The sequence below is a fragment of the Rhinolophus sinicus genome, chromosome 4, assembly GCF_057876585.1.
Source record: "Rhinolophus sinicus isolate RSI-liver-muscle chromosome 4, RSI-T2T, whole genome shotgun sequence".
NCBI lineage: Eukaryota > Metazoa > Chordata > Mammalia > Chiroptera > Rhinolophidae > Rhinolophus > Rhinolophus sinicus.
This window is the reverse complement of record NC_142504.1, coordinates 31,482,739-31,510,689: the sequence shown is the minus strand read 5'-3', so window position 1 is coordinate 31,510,689 and position 27,951 is coordinate 31,482,739. Positions and strand designations below refer to the sequence as shown.

The following is a 27,951-nucleotide window of genomic DNA, read 5'->3' as shown; positions in this document are numbered from 1 at the left end:
ATGACCATTTTAGCCATTTTATTGAAGAGGATTTTTATCGGTACATGAGATTTTCAAGTATTCCAAGACTGATTTGATATCATACTCTCACAAAAGACTTATACAGCATATTTGTTCCCAGCTAAACTGCACTTTCATCCCTCATGAGGTCCTAATTTAGGGTCAACATTCATTGTTCAGATGAGATCATTGTGACCCCTTCAATGTGACAAGCAGTTGAAAATGTTGAGGTCACCATGACATGGGCTCAAACCCGCCTGTTAGAGCTCACAATAAAGAGCTTTTTGGTACACGGTGCCAATCAGCAATTTCCCTTTGTACACAGAGGCAACCGTACTTCCTTGCAACACTGTACCATTTTCTGCATAAACCCGTGTGACTTTGGGTTCTTCTGTTAAAATGTTCTGTATTTGGATCACCTGTCAAAGAAATAACATTAGGTTAAAAAATATTTTTAAGTCACTTAAAACAACTTTAAACCCAGGGTCATTTCTCCATAAGAAGAAGCCTCTAGGTAAATCATATTTTGTTCTAAAATTACTCTCTATATAAGACACTTGTTTTCTCATTGGCAAAAATGACAGGTTTTGATCAGGTGATTTAAATAGCAGTGGAGACACACAGGCCTACAGAAGTGAGGCAAGAAATATGCTTTACAGCCTGGGTGTGAGACATTAGGGAGTAGTAGGGACTACGGTAAACGGGAGGAAGGCTGTTACTCAGTAAAGTCAAATTACAGTCATGCTGAAATTTAGGAGAGTTTTTGTGTATTTTCAGATAAACTAGGAATTTGGATGTTTACACTTAATTCTTGTTTTTAAAATGCTGGCAATCAAAAAAAAAAAAAAGTATGGCCCCAAAAAGAAAATACCTCTCTATACCATATTCATCCATTCTTCTGAACTTATGGTGCCAACTCTAAATGTATAAGATTTCATAAGTTCAGTTTCTTCACTTAGTTGAGCAGAAGTATGATTGTATCATTAGCAGCAGTGAGTAGTATGTTAGGTTGACTACATGTAATAGCCAATACTTGACTAATTTGGCTGATAAAATGGCAATTTCAGATCATTCATCTTACTATAAAGGGCACCTTGTAAGTATGGAGCCCAGGGTCATGGTCTGGATCCTCTACTTACCATTTGCTTCTCATCTATAGAATGAGGCGGGTGGGAGTAGATTAAGTTCCCTTTCAACTCTAACTTTCTAGTTTTAAGCTTTTAGGATACAAAATAACAATGACTTGAAGAAAGGATACCTATATACAAAAATACTAAATATGGCAGACTAGGAAGGTCAGTGCCTGGATATTAAAGGGTCAGTGCGAGCATTTAAAAGGACCTTTTTAAAACAACTGGCACCAAAGACAGATGTTTTGCTTTAGCATTAAAGTGTAGTAGTTACTTACTGGGAAATAGTTACTGGTGAACCTTGGCTTAAGTAAATGAGCCTCTTTTAATAAAACAAAATCACTCTTCTATGAGGCAGTGCATTAGATAATGGACTGTTATTACTTTTTGCTATTCTTTACCAGGTCCATCATTAGAAAGAATTTTTTCCAGAACAGCAAACCAAGTCCATGCTATAGCAAATGACCCAAGTTCGCCAAATGAGCTAACAAGCAAGAACAAATTAGACTCTAACATTCTATTGAGTTGCATACAGTGAACACACACCATAGCCTACATGTCTTCAATTCTATTAAACACAGCATACAGCAACCCTACTAGCTAAGAACTAGCAAAAGGCATGAAGGATTGCCACTAAAGATAATTACAATTGTCCTGTAAACCTAAAAAATAAAAGGTATGGAAGGCCATATTGTACTTGGAAATACACATTTAGTTTTCTTTCTTTTTTTTTTTTTTAAATTCAAGACACAGGCTATAAAATACATTTTTTTTTCTGTTGGAGGGGGCAGTGTGTCTGAAACTGACTCTAAAAACTAAGCTTTAAAAGGAATACATAGCGGTGGACTATGTCAAAATATCATGTATTTGATGTAAATAACAAGTATAATTAAAACATACTAAAAACTTACAGTAGAAAACCCCAAGTAAGTCATAGCAGACATTGACGTGCCTGTGGTAAGGTGAGTGTCAAATTCATATTTGCACTGCCGAAATAGTCTACTGCATCAAGCCCACGGACACTCAGAGGGTCACTGGGTACTCTACCTGAGGTGGAAGAGAAGGTCTTCTGATCCAAGTAATTCCAGCCAGTGATTTATCCTCCCGTTCTGCACGGAGGGTTAGAGGGTGGCCCTTCGTGCTTTAGGACCAGTCCACCATGTTAACTTACGCATATACTGACCCACAGAAGGGGGGCTTGAATAGGAAGGCAGGTAACAAACAAACAACGAGACCATAGCAATGCGATATACATTGTATTTTTGAAACTATTATGAATTCCCAAGTTGGAGGAATAAAGATATGGGCCTAACCCTAAACAAAACACAACAACAAATGTATATTTCCAATTACACGATGGCTTTACATACCTTTTATGTTTAGGTTTACAGGACAATTGTAATTGTCTTTACATGCCAATCCTTCATGCCTTTTGCTAGTTCTTAGCTATGTTTAATAGAATTGAAGACATGTCAGCCATGGTGTGTTCACTATTTGGAACTCAGCAGAACGTTAGATTCTAATGTGTTCTTGCTTGTTAGCTCATTTGGTGAACTTGGGTCATTTGCTATAGCATGGACTTGGTTTGCTGTTCTGGAAAAAAATTCTTTCTAATGATGGATCTGGTTAAAGACTAGCACAAAGTAATAACAGTCCATTATCTAATGCACTAACCCAGCCCCCCAGGTCCACTCTCCACTCTGCTCAGATGTTTGCAAAAGCCTATTCTGAGAGCTCCCTCGCCCTCCAGCTCCCAGCTAGGGTGATGAAGGAACAGTAGCAGCAAGGGATGGGAGGACAAGGGGCAGGTGGGTTTCTCATTCTCCAGGCATCCTCCGCAGGGGTCCTTGCTGGTTGGTTCCATCCATCAACCAGAGGCCAGGGTCCTCTTAGACCTTATTTATACACAGCTCTTTTCTTGTTCTGGCTCTAGTAACCATTTCCTGCCCCCTTGCTAGCCCTGGGGTATTGCATTTTCCCTTTTGATTTCCCTACACTCTGCCCACACCTTTGTATAAAATGTCCTTATTAAATCCCCTCGAAGTTCCCAGTTTAAATGTATCATCTGTCTCCTCCCGAGACTCTGACTAAAAAGTGCCTCCTAAAGTCAAATTCCTTTTTATATCTGATCATTTGGATCCTCTATTCATGACCCCCCTTTTATTTGTCCATATAATTGAGAATTATGTTTTTAATTGAAAAACATCTGGCAATCAGGTCGCTGATCTGATTAAAACTCATTTTTCAGTGCCGGCCCGGTGGCTCAGGAGGTTAGAGCTCTGTGCTCCTAACTCCGAAGGCTGCCGGTTCGATTCCCACATGGGCCAGTGGGCTCTCAACCACAAGGTTGTCAGTTTGATTCCTCGACTCCCGCAAGGGATGGTGGGTTGAGTCCCCTGTAACTAAGATTGAACACAGCACCTTGAGCTGAGCTGCCGCTGAGCTCCTCGACAGCTCAGTCGGTTGGAGCGCGGGCTCTCAACCACAAGGTTGCAGGTTCGACTCCTGCAAGGGATGGTGGGCTTCGCCCCCTGCAACTAACAACATCAACCGGACCTGGAGCTGAGCTGCACCCTCCATAACTAAGATTGAAAGGACAACAACTTGACTTGGAAAAAGTCCTGGAAGTACACACTGCCCCCCAATAAAGTAAAAACAAACCAAAAACCTCATTTTTCAAACTAACCTCTGACCCGGGAGTACTGTTCGAGGTGTGCAAGATTTTCATGCCATCGGGATGGCATCCAACCCAAAGATCCCCTGTCACAGGATCCACGGATATGTTATCCACGAGTGTATCCGCGACCAGAGACTTCCAGATTAAAAAAAGAACAAAAGACAGAAAGTGAAAAAACATTTGAGAGATGGCAGAGCAATTCGTCAGGGAACACTATTATCCTGCCCCTCGGTCACCACTCTGCTGTTTCCAGGGACACCACAGTTCTGCCCGTTTCAATAGCACTCAGGGAATTCCTCTAGCTTTCCACCCAGGCTCGTATTTTATCAGTTTCCAGGACAGATGAGGGAGGGGGAAGATAAGAAAGCCAAAAATGACTATAAAAAGTTAGATGAAATCATTTGGACTAACATCTGTGCATGAACCTAAAACTGAAAAAAAAAAAAAATTAAGTGCAGCATAAAAATGTTCATTTCTAAAACAGCACGTGCAAATGATATTTTTATAAGCAAGCATTCAGAAAACAGCCAGGAAATGGAGATTCATTTCTGATGAGAGCATCAGTGACATGTGTAGACTCTTCTTTTGTGACTAATCAGAGGCTATGTGGCCAGAGGACAAATTGATCACCTGGGGCCTAATTTTTGCCTTGGAATTGGGAAGAAGTTTCTTCTTTAGTTTCCCGATGTTATTCAACTCCCTGTTCTTCTGCTGTTTATTTTCTAAATATAAGTTGCAAGCATGTGATGACTGCACAGATTGCTGTCAAGGTTTTGTACCACGATCATAAATAATACCAATTCTTAGTTCCCCCATTCATCATCTTGGCTGCCTTCTACCAGGGGGAAATCACACCTATTTGTTTACGGCTCACTCTCAGTTGGAGAAGCAATATCTACCATGTACCTCAAACAGAGACCAGCACGCCTCAGTGTCCAGAGACCCTGTAATAACTGGCGGTGGCTTGCTGCAAAGGCCAGAGCATGGGTGGGCAGCCACAAGGAACCAACGCTGCCCTATGCTTCCTACTCAAAATGAGAACCATCCCCACATGTCAGTGAAGGAACTAGAAGGCTCAAGCACTGTGGCAGAGCCTCCCTTTCACCTTCGTGCACAGCCATCACTCATTCTTACCCTGGAAAGAGGCAAAGTTGGCTAAAAGAGGTGGCTGAGGAAGCATGCTCTGGGCAAAGTCATCTCCACCCACCAAGCCCCCATCGATCGCAATGCCAGACTCCCTACTCTGAAACGTTCATTTTTTTAAGGTGAGGGAAATGTTTGTTTCAGGGCTCTGCTGTTATCTTTGGAAGGGATAAAATGCAATTGGCGAATTCCATGGCAGATGAAATCCTGTAGAGATGACAGCTGGTGGAAGGGCACGGAACCTGAGGTGAACCCATTCGTTCACCACACAAATCCTGAGCTCCTTCCCTGTGCTCTGTAAGGAGTTCAGCACCTGGAGAGAATGGTGTAGGGGGCAGACCTGGTCCCTGCAGGAAATGCTGACAGTCCAGCAGGGAGCCTGTGCTGGGCTCTTGCGTATCTGTAATTCCTAGCAATACTAACTCACCACGATGCACACACATGCTACATTTCATGCTTCCACAAAGCCACCTGGAAAATTTTACATCCCTTGGTCAAGGAAACTGAATAAATTATTCTCTTTGGGAAAAACTGTATCCCAAGTTTTAGAGACCTGGAATGCATTGAAGTGGCTGCCTTGAATTTTGTTTTGGGGGGAGCGGGGAGGGGGGAAACATTATTTTTATTGTGATAAAATATGCATAATATGAAATTTATAATTTTAACCTTTGTCAGTTGTACGATTCAGTGGCATTAAGTACATTCATAATGTTGTACAACCATCACCACTATCCATGTCCAGAACATTTCATCATCCCAACCAGAATCACTGCCCAATAGCTCCCTATTCCTCCCTCCCTCCCCAGCCCCTGGTAAGCTGTGTTCCACTTCTGTCTGTCAAGTTGCCTATTCCACGTACCTCATATACATGGAATCCTAGAATAGTTTTCCTTTTGTGTCTAGCTTATTTCACTTAGCAGAATGTCTTCAAGGAGAGCTTATCTGTGTTGCAGCACATATCAGAACTTGACTCCTTTTTAAGGCTGAATGGTATTCCATTGTATGGATATACCACACTTGGACAGGACATAAATGCATTCACGCCTCATCGAAAATTCTAAGATCAGTCTCAGAGAGTTGACAAATTTCTTGGCACTCCAGGTATGAACTGGCTTCCTTAATATGACTCTTCAAAAGGAAGAATAACATTACAATCGTGGGGGTAGTCCCAACTGTGCTGTGATGTCTGGAGACGGGGATGCTCTCTTGCCAAAAGCGGGAGCCAAAGCTGGAATAAGTCTTGCCCTAAGTCTTGCCTTGGCAGGAGAAGCGCCTTTACTAGTGTGCATTGAACGGCTATTGGATTGGGTTCTCGTCTTACAAAATTCTTTTAACTTTCAATTTACAGAAGTACGTATGGCTCTAACCACAGTTTGTTTTCATTCCCTCAGTCAGCATGAGTGTGTGCAATTCCTTTTTACTTTACCTAATACCAAACGGGCTCTGCCAATGATGTTCAATGTCAACCATAATGTTACTGTTGATATTGCTTCGAGGTGATTTTCTCTGGGTGAAGCCCTTCATCACAGTACCTCAGATATGCTGACGGGAACAGTTTGCACAATGCCTGGTGACAGGGCTTCATGCTGTGGGCGGTTATGGCGGGAGAGCAATGGTCTGTTGTTTTTCAGGGGCTTGGGGGCTACTTTCACAAGGCTCCACTTTGCTCTTATGTTCTCTTTCCTCTCCTTTGTGTTTTTACCTCTTTTGACCCAAACCTTCAGACCATATCAGAATTAGTAAGGGTAGAAGATGAACCCCTGAAGCACATCCAGCCCCATCATATTAATTTAACAGAGATTTGTTGGAAAGCTACTAGGTGTTGGGAACTCTTCCAGAAATAGAAAACAAGAAGAAAAAAGAAATCTGACCTTGTAAAGCTTTCAGGCCAGTGGGCGAGGCAGACAATAGAGAGGATAAATAAAATATATAGTACATTAGTAATGAATGCTGAAGGGAAAAGAAAGGCCAGGGCGGGGGCAGGGGGCAGAGTTGCAAGTATAGCTTAGGCAGCCAGGAGAGGCCTTGCTGAGGTGACATTTTCGTAAAATCTGAAAGGATATGAAAGAGAGAGCCATGGAGACCTGGAGGAAGATGACCTGAGCAGGGGAAACAGTGTCCCATCCTGAGGCAGGGCCATGCCAGGCAAACCCCAGGATTATTCAGGCAGGAGAGGCTGAGCAGAGGGGCAAGGGTTGGAGATAAAAGCAGCAAAGTGATGGGCTGCCGGGGTACACCACGGCCATTGTGAGTACTTGAGCTTTATAATATTGGGGAGAGAATTTGAGATCTTGCTCCATGCCATGTTGTCAGTTTGGCTCAAATAAACTCTTCTAAAAATTCAAACAATTAAATATTGTGGAGAGCACTGTCGTATTAAATACAAGTTGAGGCTATTTCTTGGCTGTTCCATCAGCATAGAGGGGCAAAAAAGAAAAGGAAAGAAGGAGAAAGAAAGGAGGGGAAGCGAAGAGGAGGGAGAGAGAGAAGAAAGGGAGGGAGGGAGAGAGAGATGAAGTGAGCAGGGAGGCAGAGAAGGAGGGAGGGAAAGAAAGAAGGAAGGAGGAAGGAAAGAAGAAAGGAAGGAAAGAAGGAAAGAAAGGGAAGGAAGGAGCGAGGGGGGGAGGGAAAGAGGGAGGGAGGAAAGAAATGAAGACATAAGTAGATCTAGGAACACAATGCCAAGTTTAAAATTCACTAGAGCAGAAAGAATCAAAAGTTTCATAAGTGAGATGTGTGGCCTGCTGCTTCCCACTCCACAGCTGAGTAAAAGTGAACAACAAACACATAAGATGCTGATGATTCTTAATAAAGGAGTGAAAAATTGGTTCTCACCCACCCCAATTAGACAATCCTTTTTTCCTCACTTTTAATTTCGCAAATCAATTAGAATCTAATTATCACTCTGCAAACTTATAGGGTTAATACAGCTTACCTTTAATAAAGTTAAAGTCCAATTAGCGTGTTTTTCATACACATGAATCTTATGACCCAGTAGTTCAGCTATATAGACATACCTTCAAAGAAGAAAGAGCTACATCAAAGCGCTTGAAATATGTGATTCAAAAGTTAATGGTGAAGTTGTGATAACTTTTCCTAGGAAAGCACTCTGCCTAGAGACTGGAAAATGGAACCCACTTCAAAGCACACCAAATTCTGAAAGAACTAATGAGTTTACAGTGCACAAAGAAGTTTTAGTTCTGAAATGTTCTTTCTAAGGGTAGGAACCTAGTTGGCCCTGATCAGTAGGGGGAAACAAACTTAGCCCTGACGCCAGCTCTGACTCTCGGGGAGCAACATGCATTACAGTGCTTCTCTGAGTTTGTCAATAGAGTGGCAAGCCCCAGCTCTGCATGTCAGAGGACAGGAGTTTTCTCAAGCAGGCGGCAGGAAAACCCTTTGACAGTGAGCTCCTTGTCTAAAGCCAGAGAAAGTATGAGAGAAGATAAACTGCTTGGCCTGGATCTGAGGAAGTCTTCCTCCCTTTCTACCCTGAGTCTGGTCCTCACCCTGTGGACTTAGTATTTTGCAATGTCACACCCATCATGAAGACCTGTGGTCAGGAGAAATGACTGCTTGATTATGTGCTATTTTTGAAGACCGGGGAATGACTGAAAGCTGTGCAAGTTGCTCTCTCTAACTATGTTACTAACCCTCTGAAATCCGTGGTGATGTAAGATGAGGAAGGGTATAGATGGATGGAGACATATGAGGTCTGGCAATTAAGTTCGTGAACTTGTTGCAACAATGTTGCTAACCTATTTTGATATCGGAGGGATTATTCATTATGAATTTGTACCAACTGGACAAACAGGTAACCGAGTTTACTGTTTGGAAGTGCTGAAAAGGCTGCATGAAAAAATTAGACGACCTGAAATTTTTGCCAACAATTCATGGCTTTTACATCACGACAATGCACCAGCTCACACCAACTGCCTGGGAGGGAGTTTTTAGCCAGTAAATAATTCACTGTATTGGAACACCCTCCCTACTCTCCTGCTCTGGCCCCCAATGACTCCTTTCTTTACTCGAAGATAAAGGGAATATTGAAAGGAAGACATTTGGATGACATTCAGGACATCAAGGGTAACATGATGACAGGTCTGATGGCCATTCCAGAAAAAGAGTTCCAAAATTGCTTTGAAGGGTGAACTAAGCGCTGGTATTGGTGCATAGCTTTCCAAGGGGAGTACTTCAAAGGTGACTATAGTGATATTTAGCAGTGAGGTATGTAGCACTTTTTCTAGGATGAGTTTGCGAACTTAATTGTCAGACCGTGTAGATTTCATATATATATATATATATATATATATATATATATATATATATATATATATATATATACCAATGCTACCCAAAGTTGGTCACCAGACCAATGCTGGTCTATCAATTGTTTGTTTTAGGGCCACCATCAGATAATAATGTAAATCAACTACATCACTGAGCACACTGCTTAGTTAAGTTGACTTTTTTCCCCATAGTAACACTTTTTTAATGAAGGAAACAGTGCTGTCATTTATATTTTGGTACAAGTTCTTTATCATGTCATAAATTAGCATGTCATAAATTAGCACTAGTGATATATATATATATATATATATATATATATACACATATATGCCTACATACTAATAATCTCATTATACACTAAAAAATCTTCCCTCAAAGCAAAACTATTTAGTAATATTAAATGCTTATCACAGTATTATTTAGTAATACTAAATGATTACCACAGTATTATTTAGTAAAGCTAAATGTTTATTCACCCTCTTGAAATGTACTTCCCCCAAAAAAACAAAAGAAATTTAAAAGTATATCTTCACAAAATAGAAAATTTTGATTTGATAAATTTTACCCTGTGAAAAATTAAGATATTTTAAATTTTTACTAATTTCCTCTTACTAGGATAACATGTTAAAATGTATCACATTATTTAGAAAAGGAGTATGTTCTAAAGATATCTAATGAGAATCTGGGGAAATGTATGACATTTTTAAAAAGTTTCCGTACTTGCCGTCAGGTGAAATGTTGATCCCATTAGCGAAATCAAATCCATCTGCCACCACTTGAACTTCATTTGGACTATAGTAAACAACATATGACCACGCTAAACCTAAATATAACTCCCAGGATTTCAAGTAGGGGTCGGTAAAAAAGTGATCGTTTGTGGCATAGAAGTGCTCTGGTCCCACAGCAACAATATCATTCACACTGCAATTCAAACACACACAGATGATATGAACCGATGAAGATATTGTACATTACAGGATTGTGCATTGGCATTTATTAGTATCTATTCCCAAAATCAAGCTGTGGGGTGGAGCCTTCCCTCTAGACATTGTGGTAGAGAATTAATATGAAATCAGTCCTACCTATACAATCCTCAAAGACAATAATTACTCTAAGAAACCCTAAGGAGCTATTATAGCAATATAACATAAAAGTTCTATTCACTGTATCTTTAAAATAGTGCTATGGTGTGTGTGTGTGTGTGTGTGTGTGTGTGTGTGTGTGTGTGTGTGTGTAGATATACTAAATTCATCAAATTAGGCCAGGTACCACCATCAAGGCAAAATTTATTTATGTTCATATAGCACTTGCTCTCATATAGAACAGCCCGAGACATCATCAGGCAGTGAGAAAAACTGGCAATCTTGAGAATTGCATCTTAATTAAAGCTCGGCTACTATTAGCTGTGTGATTTAGGGGAAATCAATCAATTCGCCTGTCAGGGCCTCAGTTTCCTTATCTGTAAACGGAGGATGAGATGGACTGGTCACTTTCAGCCTTAAAGTTTCATGATTCTAAACTGAGTAAAACGTCCATGAACAAGAATGCTCAGAAATAGGAGGCTATGGCTTTTTTTTTTCCTTTCTGATTTTCTCTCTGTGTGACTGAAAATCTAAGATGTATGAGTCTATTTTTCCGCTTTAATAGGTACAACAGTGAACACATAAGTGAGTCATTCTTTGCAGAGGGAGGTGACAGAAGTTCCCCGGGGCCATTATCTGGGAGAGAATTATCTCTGCTCTATTGCAGAGGGCCTAATAGCCAGCACTGACGCTGCCCTGAGCTCCTGGGCAAGTTAGATAAGCACACCAAGCCTCAGTTTTCTCGTCTGCAAAGAGAGGTTAAATGGTTTTCCCAAAGTCATACAGCTCATTAGTACAAGACTGAGGATCAGAATCCTAATTTGTGGAGTTGCAGTGGGAATCACAATGCCTGTTGTGTGTTTGCAGGGAGGCTGCCTCTCACTAAACCCTCAGTCAATGGTAGCCATTATTACTACATGAGAAAGGAGGGCTAAGAATTTAGGATTCGTCTATATAGGCTCCAGGCATAAACCTTCAAGCTGGACTTTCCCCCCTCTCTTTTTTAAAAGAAAATTTCTGAAATTAGTATGCTTCATAATCATTTCCCATTTTTCACACAAAGGAGTAGAGCAGAATGGTTCAGAGTAATACGGTTGAAACCTGATGGCCTCCATTTGAGTCCTGACGTTGCTTGCTATAGTCTGTGGGGCCACAGCATGTCACTAAACTTTGAGCCTCAGGTTCCTCGCTATATCCTGAAAGGCTGGGTAAGAATAAAATGAAATAATGAATGTAAAAACCTTGGCACCATGTACGGAATATAGTACATGACCAGCAATGACCATTAGGTTATTATTAATAATAACACGTTTAAATTATAATACATTGGTAATTCAAATATGAATGCTATAAACAACCATCACACATAAAGCAGAAAATATACATGGCTAGTCCCCTGGATTGAGAAAGCAGAATTTTAGTTACTTGTGGCACTATGATTATTTTCAGTTTGGTTCTACATTGCCAAAGACCAATATTTTTGCAATTGGCCCAGAAAAAAATAAATACTCTAACCCTGGGCAATTGGACAAATTTAAGATTTCCAAGATTCAATGTTGAAACAAAAAATAAGTTTTCACTATTTCCTAGTGGCTCAGAATACCCAGCTCCAGACTCAAGCTCCAGGATTGAAATCCCAGCTGTACCATTTACTGATGATATTATCTGAAATGAGTTAAATACTCCAGGGCTCAAATTTTTTTATTCCAAAATGATGTAATAATCAACCTAATTAAGAACATATTTGTAAAAAATTAATAATGTTTAAATTGGTTACTGCAGCACCTAATGTATAGTTAAAGCTTAGTATTCATATTATTCTTATTTATTATTAGCCCAGCTTCTCCATTCTTCATACTTTTTCCTAATTTAGATCTTGGTGCTTGGCACATTTTTTATATCATTCTCTTTACAAAAAATATATTTGTGGGATGAATGTGTGAATAAACTCTCCTATCAAAAGCTATTCTGTGGATTTTCATTCTTTCTAAAGATGTAGAATAAGACCTGGGCTCCAGTTCCTTCTTGGCTACAATTTGGTTAATTGACCTCATCCAGTAACTCAGTTTCCTTATCTTCAAAACCACCAGGTTAAGAAAGGAGAGGAGGGGACACTGGTATCACTGAGCACAAACTGTGTGCCAGGCAGCTAACTGACACATGGCTTTAAAGAAATCTAGATTTACAAATACTGAAGTAGTTGATTTCTGTATGTAAATTATTCAAATAGAGGTTGGGATTCTAGAACACCACAATGATTAGAGGATAAAAATTGTTTGGGAAGATAGTATCGAATAACTGTCCTAAACACATCACTCGCCTCATAAACCAAATCCTAAGGCAAGCAAGGAAGTTGACTTTGTGTTGGGTTGATAGGGATCAGGATTCCTTGAGTGTTTTATTTTTCCATATGTTCTATTGTCAAGAGGCTTAAGATGGAATTGAGTGTTATTGGAGATCCCGCTATTTCATAAATTGTGTGCAACCAAACAACAGCCGAGACAGTGCAGAAACGTCCTAGAGGCACCAAATTTCAGATCTCCTCTTAGGTATGTGTTTCTAATTCTCAAAAACATCTAAGATTCCATCTTTTTCCAATATAAAAATAGATAAATAACAAATAAATAAGCTCAAGATGTAAAATGTGTCTATGAAACTGGTTTGGATTTGAAATACTAAGTCAGTTTTTGGAAGACAGCAGAATTTTTTCTTGGCAAATCGGATACTCTGAGGCCAGCATCCAACCAGCCTGGAAATTGAGGGCTGAAGAGAATGGGTCTTCTCTGAGGGGCTTGGATCCTCAAAAGTTTCTGCAGAAGAACATTTGGAGGAGTTTGTGGTCATTAGACAGGAGAGCTGTACAACTATCTATCATCTCCCTCTCTCTATCTGCCCTCCGCCCCCCAGCCAAAAGGAAAAACTGAAAGTGGATTTAACCATCCACAAGTGTTAAAGGGAAATAAAAATATGATATGTCTCAGTACCTGGGCAGAAGTTCGTGTCTGATGGTTTTCAGATGCAAAAGTGATTTTTCTTCTTGTTGAAATTTAAACAACTCAACAGTGGTCTTTGTATTTGGATGATTCACCACCAGCAGGTATATGGTATTATCTGAGAAGAGATTAAAAACAAAAATCGGAAACATTAACTGAGCTCTCAGCTGTCAGCCCTGCCTCCAGAAAACAATTTCAACCCACCTCCAACTAGTACTTAGGGTGTCATGCAGATGGAATATTTTCATCTCTTCGTAGAGAGCAGCATTTGTGATTACGCCAAAGAGAAATGACTAACAGAAGAACCACTGACAGTCTCTAAAAACTCCAAACTCCACAGGGGGAAGAATATCTTCAACTTAAAAATGAGCAGTGCTTGACACTAAAACTCCAAAGAGCTTGTTAAGCTTTCCATCACAAATGGTCTCACTGAGGTGCAGAGTTGAGATAAAAGAGATAAAAGAGGTGGGAAATACTAATTTGAGAAGGCATGCTCAGGTGTGATTTACACAGTGTATGATGATAAATTCCATAAAAAGAGTGAGAGAGAGAGAGAGAGAGAGAGAGAGAGAGAGAGAGAGAGAGAGAGAGTCAAAGGGAAGCCACTTCTGTGAGTCCCTGTGACTTGGGACATGAAAGAGAACAGTCTAAGTGGTCAAGAAGGTGTGACCAGAGTTGGCAAGTGAAGTGAGATTATAGTGTCTGCCTTCCTAAGCAGTAAGTCTTTGGAAACCTTTGATGTGACTAAATTGGTGTTTAAAGGAAAACAATGCAAACTTTAATAGGTTGAACTGAAGAAATTTGAGCAGAGAAGCCAGCTAGGAGGCTCTTCATTCAACAAACAGTATTTAATTTATTTTAGTTGGTGGTAAGTGAGATAAAGGGAAAATAGAATGGAATAAAGCGATGAAAAATAATGATATTTTCTTCAGGAGAGTCAAGGAGGTTCTCTCTGATGAGGTGATATTAAAGCAGAGACCTAAACGAAGTAAGAGATGAAAGCATGTGGGCATCTGGTAAAAGAGCAGGATGAAGGAAGAGCGTGTGCAAAGGACCTGAGGCAGGAGCTTCCTTGGCACATTCACTTAATAGTAAGGTTGTGCTTGGAGCAGAGTGAGTAACAGAAAGAGTGGAAGGGCTGAAGCCATAGAGGTAGGGAGCCAAGGTCAGTCTAGTTGGGGCTTAGGGTAAGGATCCAGGCTCTCATGGGGGGTTTGAGCCAAGAGTAATATGACCTGAGACTCTAGCAGTAAGCCAGGCACATGGAGAGAAGGGACTGGACCAGGAAGAAAGGCAGGGAAGGAGATGAGAGGCATTTGACAGGAAGTATCAAAAGCCCCTGAGAAATAAGGGAGTTGGAAATAAAACATAAGTGAGGATTAAAACCTGGATTCATGTTTTGCACAGCAGAATCTACCTCTTGGAGTTTATCCTAAGGAAATATTCACAGAAGATATGTGTACAAGAATGTTTATTTTAGCATTATTTGCAATAAGCATAAAAGTGGAAACAGACTGAATCAACAGATGCATTGTATTACAGTACCCCCACGGAGCTAAACAGCCATTGCAAAGTAGCTCTAAATGCATTGTCATAAAAAAGGAGTCCATGATGTAGTGTTTAATGCAAAAGCAACTTATACAAGGGTTTGGGTAATATGTGTGTAGTATTTCCTCATTTTTGTTCAAAAGAGAATACACACCCCCAACAGTATATTTTTTTCACTTAAAAATATTTTGAAGTAAAATACAATGTTGATAAATACATGGAGAGAACATTGAAAGGGGAAAATATATCATATATATTATATATAAAAGAAGGGAAGTCATATAAAGTAGAAGTGAAGAAGGGAATATAAAAGGATGGAAAATCATGTTGTGATATTTTGAGTTTAAAGTGGTTGTAAGAGAGGAACCCAGTGAAAGTATCAGTAACCCAAAGGAATGGAACTGAACAGCTGATTTAAAAAACACCCCATTGGAGTTGTCCTAGAAAGTGGGCACAGTTTTAGTTGTGACATGGTTGAACTTTCTGAAATGGAGAAAATAAAGAGGAGGCAAAAGAGCAGTCCTTTGGGGGATGCTCAGAGATTTTGAAATGCGTGACAAAACAATGAGCAGGAGAGAAAACCTGCAATAGGATCGGAACAAGGACATGTAAGTGTATTGGAATATCAAAGAGGAGCAATTTACTTGGAGGGGAAAGTGGTCAATAACATAAAATGAGGTCGAGGAAGGAGGGAAGGGAAGAAGGAAGGAAGGACGGAAGGAAGAAAGGGCAGGACAAGAAGGATGGTGGGAAGGAAGATGAGAAAGAGAGGAAGAGTTGGAAGAGAGAGAGAAGGTTTGTTAATAAGGACATTATTATGTGATGACTTTCAAGGCAGCAATTTTAGCCACCCACATGGGTCAAGTCTAGAAGAAGGACTGAAGAAGGAATTGTCTGATGAGGCCATGTGTATAGATGTGCTTCTCAACCCTAGCCTCTCCAGCCCTCACCCTAAAGAAAGACAATTCAGTTACTCCCCATATGTCCCTGGTGCCCTTCAAACCACTGCCCCAGCCAGTAAATCCATACGTGAGCCCTTTAAGAACACCCAGGACTCCAGCTGCCCTCTGTCTCTCTCAGCCACAATATCCACTGGTTTCCACAGCCAGAAGCCATGGGGACATCTCTTCCCAGCACTGGAACCCTGGGCTGAGGAGCCTGGTGTGGGGCTGGGACCCCTCACTCCTCAGGGGAGAAACCCCTGCAGCTGAGATATCCCTCCTGATTTTTAACCGTCATACATGGGTGTGGGACCACTCCATTCTGTGTCTCCACACCTCCTACCAGTCTCAATGTGGCTTCTTCTGTATATCTTTAGTTATACAACTACATTATGGTTGTTTTATAATTTAGTTGTACTTTTGATGTGGTGGTGAAAGGATGCAAGCACAGCATTTCCCTACTCCGACTTCTTGACCAGAACTTGTTGATTTACTCTCATATAAGGGGTAAGTTTAAAATCCAGAATAAGAACATTATTCATGATTATACTTTTGTAGGATAAAAAGAAATATTCATGCGTTAACATATTTTTCTATTTTGTGTTTTGTTTTGTTTTTAATTTGGTTTCATTTTTAGTAAACATTAAATATTGTTACCTTCATCTGTGAATGTGCTAATCCCATGAGGGTTAAATAAAGACAAATTGAATTTACTTCCAATGATCCTCAATTCTAACACTGTTGGATTATCTTCATTCAGGTCCATCAGAAGTATTTTTCCAGGCTTATCAGGTTCAAAGCTCTTTACTCCAGGATATTTTAATCCCTTATAAATTAATGAAGGAGAAAAAAATAGGCACATGACAAATATTTCAAGGTGGTATATGGCACATGGGTTCACACTGTCTGCTTTGTGGCACAGGGCCATATGGGAGCCTCTACGTTGGCTTGAGCAATCGGCCCAAAGGGGCTCTGGAAGCCACATGCTTTCCACCAGGCAACCCCACAATGCACAGGCACAGACCCTTCCATCACCAGCAGTGAAGCCATGTGTGTCTCACATCACAGCTACAACCCATGAGAAAGATAAGAAATGGAAGAGCAGACCGAAGGGGCATTTACTAACGGGCTTCAATAATATAAGCAAGGCATGTAAAGTGATTATTGGTTATATCCTTTAGACTGTTTCCTGGCAGGTTCCTCGAAAGTATCTCAGGCACAGAGGTTTGGGGAAAATCTAGTGAGCCAGGGAACAACTCCCTAGCCTTCAATTAACACAACACAGCTCTTACTGGTTTTAGACATTTGGGTGCCGTGTAAGATTTTGCTTAAAATATGTATTCTGTTGCTTTTTAAAAAGTTTGCAAGGCACTGTTAGAGAGGATGACGAGTCCTCTATCTTCATAATAGAAAACTGGGCTAAATAAATTACAACACACAGCAAAGCATTTTCAATGGCTGGTTGACCACTATTCTGGATCCTATCAACTCTCTTATTCTATACTAGATTGTCAACTTCTTTTGTTTGGAGCTCTAGCACTACCACAGTGATTTGTATGCAGAAAAGTTTCCACAAACATGGTGGAAATTATGGAATTACTTATCAGCAATTTTAAATGAAAGAGTTTATTCTGAAAAGTGTAAAATAAAAAAGTAAAAATCTAAATGACATGTGAGGGGACACACACATACACACACACACACACACATACACACACACACACACATATATGAACATACACTCAATTCAGCAAATATTTGAGTACACCACTTAAGTGCTTCAAGGCATAGACAGTTGAAATGGAAGCCATTCTTTATCTCATTGGGATTACAAATTGCTACAATGGAAGATAAGTTAATATAAGAGTTCAGCATATACACAAATATGCATGAAACACATATGTCCATCATTATAACAGCAGTGTAAATGCATATACAGTTTGTTTTTTGAACCAAACTGCTCATTTTATTTGAAAGTGAGCATTAGTATATAGAAAGTTTAAACAAAAGACTTAAGCTACTGGTTCTAGAAAATAGTTTAGTGAAAGGAACCACTTACAGCGCTAATGAAAGTCAGTCCATTAGGAAGTATTTCCAAGTCCTCAGAGCCAGTTTCTGCCAGAAAAGAGAATAGCACAGATTGTTTCACACTATTGCAGGAAGCTAGTTGTTCTTTTCTTTATCGCTCCTAACTTGAAAATGGGGTTACATATTTAGTTCTCTTTGATAGATTCAGAATAATTATTTCTTTCATTTATTTATTCCAGTTGACTAATGTGACTATATAAAAATTAAAAGACATTAATATAAGTAAGTGTAATCAAAATTTACATTTTATTTGTTTTAAATTTATAGACTAGAACTTTTTCCTCAGAATCTGAAATCTCTTATATAAAGTTCATGGAAATTCACAAAATGTACAAAAGCTATGCTAATTGGAAAATAGCTTGCTGTTTTTTTAAAGACACAGAATAAACTACCAATATATATTGATACTTAATAGTTCCAAATCAAACAAACTCTTTGAAAACCATTTTGGAAATATAAGCAAACGCCAAACCCTTCTGTTAAAATGGGTATACATTTCATATGCAGAGTACACATTTACTATTAGTTATAAACATCAGTAAAAATGTCACAAAGTTAGTTAAACTTTAAGTATATGTACATTTTTAAAATTTCAATCAATCTAGAGACAAATGAGATTTTTTATTTTTGTATTGCTACTCTTAGTGGAGATGTTTGTTTTTCAAATAACCAGTGATATTTAATATCAATACCATATTTGTTTTCTAGAAAAAAAATTGCACTATAAGATACCTGGCCAAGCTTATCAATGCTATCTGAATAAGGCATCTGGTCTAGCCTCTTTAACCTTAGACAACTGAGAAAAATAATTCTAAAAACAAAACAAAACAGAAAAAAAAAATAAATAAACCATACATATCAAAAGCGTGGATCTTAAGCAAGTTGTCCTCAAATAACAAAGCTGGTTGGTTGAAGTCAGATGGGAATCAGAGTCCTGTGACATTCCTTGTTGGTTGCCTACCAGCTGCTTTTCCCCTGCCCTTTTATCTTATCTGACAGGGCCTGCTTTCCACAATGGAGGCCCAATAATTACTTTCCCAGCTTCCTTTGCAGCTAGGGCACCAGCCTGTTGTCTAGCTCTGACTAATGAGACCTAAGGGGAAGTCTGCTGAGAGCTTCTAGGAAAAATTTTCCTCCCTGATAGTAAAAGAGAGTTGCATGAGGAGAAGCTTTGTGGTAATTGCAAACGTGTGTGAGAGCATTTAAAAATTTTGCGCTTTACTCACTGCTTTTTCTCCTTCTTCTGTCTTTCCTCTGCCATCTCCTCAAGTTATATTACCATAAAAATCAAATTGTTCTGTTGTTTTTGCTATACTGACCAAGCAAAAACAAATGATCAAAACATTATCAACACCTTGGTAAAATGTTGAAGTCAAAAGTCAAATAATTTATTTAAAATTAACTACTGACTTAATACTCCTCTGGCTCATAGTTTTATTTTTGAACAAAATTAAACAGGTGTATTAATCAAGTAAATAACAACATAATACTGCAAATTCAAATGAAATACTTCCTCCTCTCACGTACTTACCTATTCCTTCCACTAATTTACAGTTAGGAGGTTGTACTGGTTCTACTTCTCGGAAAGCTTTAAGTCGTGCTCTAGGGAGGAAAAAGAAACCAAACACACATAAAACTATTCAGAAATTATAATTAACTTGTAAAAGTAAGTAGCCAGTAAAGTTCTCCTTAAATGTACTTTGCCTGGGTTTCAACCCCAGGATTAGTGGTCCCTTGGATTCTATCAGGCAAGGCCAAAGCCAGATATGGGGAGCCTCAGGGCACAACATTTAGTATTTATTTAGCAGAGGTGGATAGATACACAAAGAAGATTCATAATGTCCTCTCCAGGGCTCTGTGCTCTTTGGCAAGAACAGAAACTATTTCATCAGCTGTGTAAGGAGTCCTATGTGGAAATTTGGGTTAAATAGCAACATGGTTCCAATTTATTCCATTGATGTTTTAGGGCTGTTGACAGATGGGTCTCCTGCCCATCTGCCCAGTCTGACTCCAAAGCTTGGACTATGCATCTGCTTTCCACTGTGTTACTTGAAAAATGCAGGTGTGCTTAAAAGGATTTATAACTTCAGAAAATCATACCCAAGGCCAGCATTTAAAAAGGCATTTCACACAAACACACCCAAAAGCAACTTAATAATCTGAGTGTATAAGCATCGAGGGGAATATTTGAGTGAAGGACAAAGGAAAAAAGAACAGATGTGAAAAGGCAGTACCAGCAGGCTGCCTGAGCAGAGCAAAGCTATTGATGAGGCATTTGAAAGAAATGGACCACAACATTAGCACAGCCAAGAGATTTAAACAATAAACACTTTTTGATAACTAATGATACAATATAATATATTGTCATAGGCATAGTAAGCAGCAACAATTATCCAAGAATCCCTGCAAATCTTATTTGGCTAAAGATGGACTATCCAATAAATTCTTAACTTGCCCTACTGATAATTTAGTCTCACAGAAAGAGGAGGATGGGCTAGAGGTGAATGGGCACTTTGGATAAAATTCTTACCAACATGGTACAAAATGACAGGTATTTTGGAACAATTGGTCTTTTGTCATTCATTCAGAAAAAAAAGAAAAGAAAAATGTAGCACATTCCTACTACCATGCCATTGGCTATGAATTCCACCTTCTAAGAGGGTCTGACCTAAAAGTCTAAGAGTGGGGTCCAATAATTCGTTTTGTTAAAGCACCACAGTTCATCCTGATGGACAACAAGGACAGAGAACCACCAATTTGGGTGCCAAAGATCCAGAGACGAGGAAGGCCTAGCCTGCAAGGAGCTGGTAGTTCCCTGAATGATGGACATGAACTTAGAAAGCAGACTTCAAAGGAAGTCTGGGGTCTGCCCCATGACCTGAGAAACTAAAAGGTATTTCAGAAATGGAAATCAAACATATAACCCCAAAAATTCACAATAAAGAAATAAAAAGGAAAGTGATGGAGCAGTGGCTTGAAAATTTTCAGACTGAGACCCACATTAGGAAAAGCATTTTATTAATACATAGTAGAAACACACAGCACCCACACTCACACACCACACATATCTGAAATAAGGTTCACAAAAGAATATGCACACTAATATGTGTGAGGCATACTTGACTTTTCTATTTAATTCTATTTCATTTATTTAAAATGCTGGTCACAATCTACTACATGGATTTTGTGACCCACCATTTTTAAAAACGGTGGTCTAGAGAAAGCTCAGTGAATATTCATACAGTGCCCCGTAGAACTCAAAGGACAGGTACAAGATGTTAAGGGTGAAGGTATAATCAAGGACAGTACAGAGAGTAGCATGAAAGAAGAGATTCAAGATGTGAAATTGCTGAATGGGCCAACATTTGCCATGGATAGCCAAATTAGCTTTCCTTAGAGTCAAAATCACGCAAGAATAGGCATGCTGCCTGGCTTGCAATGTTCTTTTAATGTGATGGGTTCACAGAGAGCAGAGAAAAGCAGAACTACTCAGCCCCTAGTTTAATTCAGGCTTCTCTCTCATGGAAAATAATCTCTAACCTGGAAAACATAGAATGATCACAGCTAAAAGTAGTCCAGGGTAGGTAAGGAAGCATTAACTCAGCACCAAGTTTCTTTGAGTTCAAATTTGTGGCCAAACCAAACCATATCTCAACAGAATAATCATTGCTACTACAGTTCATGTACTGTATATACCCTAATTTAATCCACAAACACCTCCGTGAGGTATTATTATCCCCATTTTGCAGGTGGCTAAGATTAAGTGGCTTTCCAAGGCCACAAAGTGATGAAGTGGCTGAGCTGGGATTGGAACTCAAGTATGAATGCAAAGCTCACATTCAGTCCTCTACCCAAGCAAAATTTACAGACAGCACTGCTGAAAAGCTAGAGGAAGCACTAGAAGACAATCCATTCTGGAACTTTCTTTGAGACCAGTCTCACCCTCATCAGTCTACTTTCTGCCACTACCCACTCCTCATTCATTCAATATTCCCTATTGGGGCCTACTATGTGCCAACCCCTGTGCTAAGGGCTCTCACAGAGACTTCCTCATTTAATCTCCTTAGTCACTTCTGAGGCAAGGACTAATATTTTTACCTGATTTATATGCAAGAAAACTAAATAGTTTGCCTGTGGACATTTATTTAAAAGGGTATAATTGAGATTTGAAATTAGGTAGTATGATACCAAGGATGCTTGTCTCTATTTCGCTTTCACACTTCTTTTCATTTGCTCATGCTTTCCCCTCCACCTAGAATGTCCTTTACCTCCTAAGCCACTGGGAAGACTACTTACGACATTCTGTAGTTACCCCTTCATTTATCCTCCTGAACTTTCACATACACATCTATCGACTCTTTCCATATGTTTTACAGGTTTGGGTCTTTTTCCTCACAGTAAATTCTGAAATCTATGAGTGCATCCTGCATCCTATTCATCCCTGTGACTCCCAACATAAACACAGCGCTCACGGAGAGAAGGTATTTACTGAGTTGTTTTATGGCACTGGTAGGCTGATGCGTCAGATGGAGGAAATGGTGCTGGTTGCGTTGATAGGGGAGGCTGGAGAGTCATTTGTCCTTAGCCTAAGGTCGCAGTGAGGTAGTACCATAATATATGCTCAAGTATCACTCATTATGTGGATCATTCATCAGTGGGTTTTTGAGACAGCAGATGGCAATAATAAAAGCTAACACTTACAGATCACCTTCCATGTGCCAGATTTTATATATGCAATATATACTATTATCCCATAATTTTTAGGTGGAGAAACGGCTCAGAAAGGAAAAATGACTTGAAAGTTATAGAAATGAGATCTAACCCAGGTCGGCTGGAATCCACCACTGCTTTCTACCCACTAGAGTGTGTTGTCCAGAGTGGCCATGGGGGTGGCAGAAATGCACTGAGAGGCCTAAGGCTAGTGTTGTGATCTCTTTCTCATGAAGTGGGCTCACGCATTAAGATGGGCAATTTAGTAATACTGAAGATGGGCAATTTAGTAATACTGAAGATGCCACAGAGACACAGGGCTGAAACACAGCTCGCTCCCAGGGGGCGCTGTTAATACCGTAGTCCATTCCCTGGGCATGCGCAGTCATACCTGCAAGGCCACAGGCAGCTGACTGCAAAGGTGGGTGGGGAGGCTATTACTCCAGGGGAGCTTTCCCAGTCCCTTCCTCTGTGTTGCTACCACCTCGGAAGCGTCAGAGAACGTCCCAAGACACTCCTGGATCCTTCCAGAAGTTCCAGCGCTCACGGAGAGAAGGTATTTACTAACTTAGGCCAATGTAACTTCTTGTGAACCTGCCCCACTCCCACACACTCATCCCTGAAGAAGAAAGTATATATTCACTCTGGAGATCTGGCTTACCCCTGACACAGGCTTCGTGAATCTGCCCTCTCTCTATTGGGCAGATTCACGATCTTCTCTGGAACTCGGGCCTTATCTCTAATGTGGGGATAAAATTATTGATCCTCCAGGATGTTTTGATCTGGTTCTAACATGGGTGATGGCAAGAGTTGAATGTCCTTTAGAGAAGTGCATACAAATCCCCTGGGGAGCTTGTTAAATACTGCTGATTCTAATTCAATCGTGTGGAGTGGGGCCTAAGATTCTGCAAGTCCAGCAAGTTCCCAGGTGATACTCACGGACCTGGTCCATAGCCCCTTTGAGTAGCGGGGGCTTTAGGGCCTTATGGACAGTGGGTGCAATTTCCCTTTCTTCCCCTGTACGGGCTGCTCCAGAAGGCTCTACACCCATCCTCCATCGCTGTAACCGCCCATTCTCTCAGCCTGCTCTTCTAACCTTCTTTCCGTTCTAAAACCAGAGGTCCATCCCACTTGCATTTTACTTTTCTCTACTCAGTCATCGGATCATAACCAGAAGTTGGAGAACTGAGGCCCTCTCTCCCCTCAATGGATCTAGGTGCTGAATGTTACTCTGGGTCTTACCATACCGCTAAGTGTCTCCTGCAGACACCCTATCCACACTGGGAAACCACAGGCAATGCCAACAAAGATTCGCAGAGACTGACGTGTGTTCAGCTATGACCACAGTGTGCTTTGGTCCTTCTCATGAAGATCAGAATCAGGCTTTGGGCCCAGAAACCATTTGCCCTTGACAAATTCTCTGCTTCTATATATGAGCTTCCTCTGCTACCCAAGGCCAGGATCCAACTTCTTCAGGTTGAAATCTAAGTGTTGGTGCAGGTCAGTGGTATAGAAGAATATCCCTTCTCAAACTATCCCAGAGAGTTATGCATGATGTTCACGGATGGTACCAAAAAAGGGAGTGGAGGTCATGGACAAATAAGTCTGTGAAAGACTTAAATAAAGCAAAACCATGTTTTTTACTGAAGGAATTTTCAAAATTTCAATATACCAGAGTGCATTGTCAATCTTTAGAAGGCTATAATAGACAAAATTTCCCAAATTTATTTGTCTGAAGAGTCCATATTTTTTGTGGAGCGAGTCTTGAGACTCATGTTCCAAGGAACAGACTTGGGGAAATAGTAATATTGAATAAAATAAGCTAAGACCTTATACTGAGACAGAAACTTTTTAGGGTGAAGGTGGTAATGCTCTACTTTTACACAAAAATGTATCCAAGATGACTGCAGTCTCCATTCTTAGAGTAAATTAAAGAAGGTAAACCACAAGATAGAGCCTCACTCCTTTCTGGCAAATCTGTAATTCTCTGCAAGAGATCTCCATGTGGGGCACCTAGGTGAATATGAACAGAACAAACCCAGGTGCAGATGGAAATTGAGAATCCAAAGGAGAAAGCCTAAACTGGATGTTAGATGATTCTATCTCATCTCATTTCTCTTCCTCCCAGGATGATACTATAACCCACACATATGGTGGTACAAATTATATATACGGAGGGTGTCAAAAAAATGTATACACATTTTAAGAGATGTTATATATGCTCAAGCAGTAGTCCCACCATAATCAGAAGTGTCTGGATGCTGATGGTAACCACTTTGAGCACCTCTTATAATTGCAGAAGTCAAACGTGACTTGTATTCATCTTTTGTTATCGGTATATAGTGAGTGCTACAATTAATACAGTTTTTCCTTTCTTAAAAATGTGTATATATTTTTTTAGCAGCCTCTGAATATGTTCTCATTTGGGAGCAAATAGTACCATGATTAATAAAAATCCACAAACTGTAATTTTCACATGATTTAAAACCCCAAATCACTATTTCTTACTTTTTTCAAAGTTTGTGATTCCAAAAATAACCAACAATTAGAAGAAAAAAAAAACACCCAGTATTTTTAAAACCTATTCTGAATATAAGCTTCTAATCAGTCCATGGGGTTATATACTTTTTTAAAAGTCCAAAATGTTCAATTTAATGTTCAGTAATGTTTTACTTCAAAGTAAATAACAAGGTACTATTACGTAAATCTTAGGGATTAGTTGGTTTCTAGACTTTGAATCCCTGTAAAAAGTTTACACAAAATGACTGATACATTCGTTTTCTTAATTATTATTATTTTTTCAGTTACAGTTGACATTTAATATTATTTTATATTAATTTTAGAAGTACAGCATAGTGGTCAGACATCTATATAATCCATGCAGTGGTCCCCCCAATCAGTATAGCATCCACTTGGCACTATACATAGTTGTTGCAACATCACTGACTGTATTCTCTATGCTGTGCTTTACATCCTGTGACTAGTTTGTAATACCCATTTGTTAAAACTATTTCTTAATCCTTCACATTTTTCACCCATACCCACACCCCCACCCCACCCCACTCCCATCTAGTAACCATCAATTTGTTCTTTATAATGAATCTGTTTCTGATTTTTTTATTTTGTTTTTTAGATTCTACATATAAGTGAGAGCATACAGTATTTGTCTTTCTCTGTCTGACTTATTTCACTTAGCATAATAACCTCTAGGTCCATCTATATTGTCGCCAATGGCAATATTTCATTTTTTTTTAATGGCTGAGTAACAACTGATACATTCTTAATCTCCTCCCCTTTGTATAGTATCTCACAATATATAAAACACTTTAAGGGAAGCAGGGCACTAACACTCATCAAATAGTTCCTAGGTCCCAGACACTGTGTTAGTTACTTCCTATATAAGTATTAGCATTTCAGTAAGTTAGAGTTGTAAAGTGATTTGCCCAAGATCCCACAATGGAAGAGAGAGACAGAGACAGAGACAGAGACAGAGACAGAGAGAACGCAGGACATCAAATGCCAGCTCCAGGGTTCTTCCTGGGCCGGGTCCCCAGTGGAGCACGCGGGCCAGCGCAGCGCTTATTCGTTCCCACCTGCTCCGCTCCACTCGCCAGGTTTCTGTCTCTCTTCTTGGGGCCTCAAATTAAGAATCTCCAAGCAGGGAAGGTTTGTGCCATGGCCAGTCAGCCACAGCAGGGGCTCCTTTCCCTAATTCACACGATATCAAGGTGTCTACCAGTCTAGTTATCTGTTCTGAAGACAGGTTGAGAAGTGAATCTATAGCCAAGGCACACGGATCTTTATGAAAAAGTAATTCGTGTAGGGCAACAACTTGGTTACTCACACCACTGACAACTGTCTCTTTACCCGGTCTCTCAGACCGTGAGCAAGGAGTTTTTAGGTGGCAGGCATGTGGAAGTTGGAGAAACATTTAGGGGAACCCCTGTGCGATATGCATCTACCACTTCCCTGCAGACTTTCTGTTAAGATCCTGGACCCCACTTGGAGATGTGGGGGGGGGGCAGGGGGGGTTCCTGGGGCTGGCGTGGGGGCGGGGAGGACAAGGGCTGCAGCCCTCCCCACAACCCAACTTACTCGTAAGACCGGTGATCTTTCAAGAGGGTCAGTCCCAGCCCCAAAAGGGTGAGCAGCACCGGCTTCGCCATGGCCCCAGACAGAGGAGCGATAGATGGACTTATGCACCGACGGAGGGGAGACCCTGCCGACTGGCCTGCAACCCGAGCCCTGCTGTTCGCAAATTGGGCCGCCCCGCCCCGCCCCGCCCTCCCCACCGCGGGTGACCTGGCTCACCGACAGCGGGGGCTCCGGGTCAGCGCCCGCCTCTCTCCAAGAGCTGCGTGCTCCAGGAGACTTTAAAAAGAGGAAACCAAGGAAAGCGGCTTAGACCAGGAAAGAAGGGGAGAACAAACAGGTCGGAGCAAATTGGAGAGCTCTGGGCAAGGAGAGTCAAGCTTTGATGAGCTCTCACTTTGTGCCAAGGAAGTCCTGATCTTTGTGCTCAGTGGGGTTCAGTAACTCAGCCAGAAAAGGAACAGAAGGAAGGGAGGGCTGTGATTTGTACCCCGAAGACCTAACTTTATTCCTACCAGGATACCGCTGTGTCGCCTTCAAACATTTGGATATCGAGCATCTCATTCTCTCAGCACACACTCCTGACCGTACAGCTTCAACTACGTCGGTGCAGCATTCGCTGACATTTGTTGAGTACTTGCTCTGCGCCAGAAATCAGTGAAATACATCAGTACTCCATATATAGTGCTGTGGATAAAGCACATATTCTATGGAGAGAAATAAAGCAGGGAAGGGAGATGGGGAGTACTGGGGTACCATTTAAGGAAGAGGAGTCAGGGAAGGCCTCACTGATAGGGGGACTTCTGAGCAACGCCAGATGGGTGGTGTCTCTGTACACCCATCTCTCCTGTTACCATGAATCAGGTGTTTCTTGCTTCATTAAAGGCCAGCCCCTCCCTTTCTCTGGGTCCCTTTCCTTCTTTCCTCCTCAGGGATTTTGGTCCCAGTTACACCTTCTCTCTCCTATAAAATCCATGTCTTCCTCTTTTCTGGAATATTGTCACCAGACTCCAAAGTGTTTTAGTGTCACTTATATAACAGTTTTCTGGAGAAAATGCTCTTTGGTCCCACATTCTAACTACTGCCCTCTTTCTCTGCTCGTCGAGTAAAAAAAATTAAAAAATAAAAAACATAAATTAAATCTCTTAGACTTGTCAACAGTTGCTGCTTCGATTTTATCACCTCTTGTAATTGATGGTCACAAGTTCTTTGACACTCCTCCCATTGAGAAGTGAGGTACAGGACCTCACCCCTGCT

The 27,951-nt window shown here is 40.5% G+C and overlaps 1 protein-coding gene across 1 annotated transcript; it reads right to left on the bottom strand.

Annotated features, from left to right (window-relative positions):
* Nucleotides 1-3: 3 nt before the first annotated feature.
* On the bottom strand, nt 4-27,729 carry PON1 (paraoxonase 1). The gene is made up of 9 exons (XM_019729743.3): nt 26,698-27,729; nt 19,424-19,494; nt 17,864-17,919; nt 16,462-16,630; nt 13,307-13,433; nt 9,961-10,161; nt 7,886-7,967; nt 3,817-3,942; nt 4-419 (listed from the first exon to the last, which is right to left on the bottom strand). Exons 1-9 carry the CDS (start codon nt 26,766-26,768, stop codon nt 261-263), a joined length of 1,062 nt encoding a protein of 353 aa, XP_019585302.1. The 5' UTR covers nt 26,769-27,729; the 3' UTR covers nt 4-260.
* Between the last annotated feature and the right edge of the window lie 222 nt (nt 27,730-27,951).

Coding starts and splice junctions, on each gene's coding strand:
- PON1 (XM_019729743.3), bottom strand. CDS start 26,768: ATGGCGAAGCCGGTGCTGCTCACCCTTTTGGGGCTGGGACTGACCCTC. Junction 17,920..19,423: donor TAAATTAGTGGAAGGAATAG/GTAAGTACGTGA, acceptor CTTTTCTGGCAG/AAACTGGCTCTGAGGACTTG. Junction 420..3,816: donor ACAGTACTCCCGGGTCAGAG/GTTAGTTTGAAA, acceptor TTTCTTTGACAG/GTGATCCAAATACAGAACAT.